Source organism: Gymnoscopelus microlampas, assembly GCF_963454915.1.
Source record: "Gymnoscopelus microlampas genome assembly, chromosome: 8".
NCBI classification, from domain to species: domain Eukaryota; kingdom Metazoa; phylum Chordata; class Actinopteri; order Myctophiformes; family Myctophidae; genus Gymnoscopelus; species Gymnoscopelus microlampas.
Window position 1 is genome coordinate 12,599,624 of NC_139945.1, and position 2,926 is coordinate 12,602,549.

General features: G+C 37.5%; 1 protein-coding gene across 1 annotated transcript; it reads left to right on the forward strand.

The window, feature by feature from the left end:
- Positions 1–960: 960 nt before the first annotated feature.
- On the forward strand, positions 961–1,863 carry LOC311050470 (olfactory receptor 5M5-like; the record flags this gene model as incomplete). The annotated part of the gene is made up of 1 exon (XM_084064554.1): positions 961–1,863. One exon carries the CDS (start codon positions 961–963, stop codon positions 1,861–1,863), a length of 903 nt encoding a protein of 300 aa, XP_083920680.1.
- Positions 1,864–2,926: the final 1,063 nt, after the last annotated feature.

Sequence of the window (2,926 nt, forward strand, 5' to 3'; positions counted from 1 at the left end):
AATAGTTAAAACCTATGGATACATGGGATTTTTGAGCAATCTGCACAAAACGTTTAACACTTGAACTTTGGACCTCTGCCGACAAAACGATAGGAGTGGATTTTTGTGAAAAAATGCAGAAGTTAGGAGCCAATGACTGTTTTTCATATGATTCAAAATGGTGGGAGATCTAAAGGTCAGAGGTCAAAAATCAGAGGGTGAAAGTTGTTCAGCATGAGGCGACGCATATGTGTATCCAAGTTTCATGGCTGTAGGTCAAACAGGGCATGAGTTGTACCTGTTCAAAGTTGGCCTTTTCAATTGAGTGCTATAGCGCCACCTTTGGACGAAAGATTGTGAGAATTATTTCTTGATAGTTTTTCATGACCATCTACCATATGGCCGAGTTTCGTAAAAAGCGACAGCACGGTTCAGCCAGAACTGCGAAAAGTGGCAGAAGTGACAGAATAATGGCAATAATAAAACAGGTCCAGAGCTGAGCTCTGGCCCCATAATAACATACACACATTGGTAGCCAGCCTTGAATAATCGTCCCGTGACGATGATATAGTTATATCGAAAACAGCCTTATTGGATGTTTGGTGCTGAGGTCCTGCAGTCTTAGGAGGATTTGCGTGTGTTGAAAAGGTATAAAGCACCAGAGAGAGATAGAGAGAGTTCCAGGTCAGGAACGCCTCACATTATGACATGCTGTGTGTAGTCTTCATTGTCAGATCCATACTGCGTTGACTCAGAGAGTAAGAGGTATTGTTTTATTGGTTTGTGACATTGTGAGATTTTATGTGTGTGTTCAGCATGATGTAGGCCTTGTCCCCAACAATGTCAGTGTCTCAACAGATTATGGATTGATGTTTATTGTGTGAAATCCACAACATGATTCATTTTAATTCTAATGATTTCACTGTGTGAATGTAATTATTTTTCATGTGACCTAACATGATAATGAATTCTACCGGTATGATGACGCATTTCATTCTAGGGGCGTATATACACACTGGTTCAGTGAAATACTTATATTTCGTGATTATTGCATTGTTGTACGTTACCATTGTATTTGTCAACACAACTCTCATCGTGATTATTTGTTTAAACAGAAGCTTACATGAACCCATGTATATTTTTCTGTGCAGTTTGTTTGTAAATGAGCTGTATGGTAGTGCAGGATTATACCCATTCCTTATGGCTCAGATAATTTCAGACACACACACTGTTTCAAGGTCATTGTGTTTCCTACAGGTTTACTGTTTGTATACTTATGTAAATGTGGAGTTTTGCAACTTAGCTGTCATGTCTTATGACAGATACCTTGCAATCTGTAGTCCTTTACAATATAATACACGCATGACAACTAAGAAGATGGCTGTGCTAATTACTGTGGCGTGGGTTTACCCATTGCTTAATTTTGTAATCTATCTTTTTTTGAGTCTTCGTTTATCACTCTGTGGAAATGTAATTAACAAATTGTATTGTCAAAACTACCATATTGTTAAACTGGCATGTTATGTCTCTGATACCAAAGTCAATAACATCTATGGTCTGTTTGGTACTACTTACATCGTTTCCATTCCTCTGATTCCAATTCTTTTTTCTTACATTAAGATTCTTAAAATCTGTGTACACGGCTCAAAGGAGACCAGACAGAAAGCCTTAAGTACATGCACCCCCCACCTCGCCTCGCTTTTGAACTTCTCCTTTGGCTGTTTCTTTGAAACAATCATAAGTAGATTCAATGTAACAAATACTGGTTTAAGTATATTTTTATCATTGTATTTTGTGATGTGCCAGCCATTTTTCACTCCTATACTGTATGGACTGAGAATGTCCAAAATCCGAAATATATGTAAAGGTTTTGGTGTTTTCTGAAAAGTAATGTTCTTTTATATGGATGTCTGTCTGACCTCTTAAAATACTTGACTTTAATCACTTCCAAGACCTGAAATTGTACAAAATAATGGAACCATGGTTGCAAACATACTGTATCACCATCGAGAATAGTGAAAGCGACAGCGTACTTCTTGGGCCTCTGTGAAGAGAACAGGAGGGTGATGGGATGTTGTTTGTTTTACTGATGCCACTGGAGTAGATTAAAATAGTTTAACCCATGATATGAATTCTTTCCCAAGTCCAAATCTCTCCATAGTGTCGAAGGGGTACCCCAACTCCACTCTGCCGAAAGACTATTCTGCATCAAGCGACACCACAACCTTTGGAGTCTTGTAGCTGGACATGTTAAGAATGTTAAGAACATAGCCATAGCTCTGATCAACAGTCTGTGGCGGGTCTTGGAGGCATGTGGAGTGATCCTGTGCTTGCGAATCCCGCACAAACTTTCTGAGCTTTTGTCAATTATATAGTAGTAACTAGTAAGATAGTAAGATTATATAATAGTAAGATAGTAAGATAGTAAGATAATATAATGAGCTTGTAGATCTTGTTTAATTTTCTAATCTATCTTTTTTTGAGTCTTCGTTTATCACTCTGTGGAAATGTAATTAACAAATTGTATTGTCAAAACTACCATATTGTTAAACTGGCATGTTATGTCTCTGATACCAAAGTCAATAACATCTATGGTCTGTTTGGTACTACTTACATCGTTTCCATTCCTCTGATTCCAATTCTTTTTTCTTACATTAAGATTCTTAAAATCTGTGTACACGGCTCAAAGGAGACCAGACAGAAAGCCCTAAGTACATGCACCCCCCACCTCGCCTCGCTTTTGAACTTTTCCTTTGGCTGTTTCTTTGAAACAATCGTAAGTAGATTCAATATAACAAATACTGGTTTAAGTATATTTTTATCATTGTATTTTGTGATGTGCCAGCCATTTTTCACTCCTATACTGTATGGACTGAGAATGTCCAAAATCCGAAATATATGTAAAGGTTTTGGTGTTTTCTGAAAAGTAATGTTCTTTTATATGGAT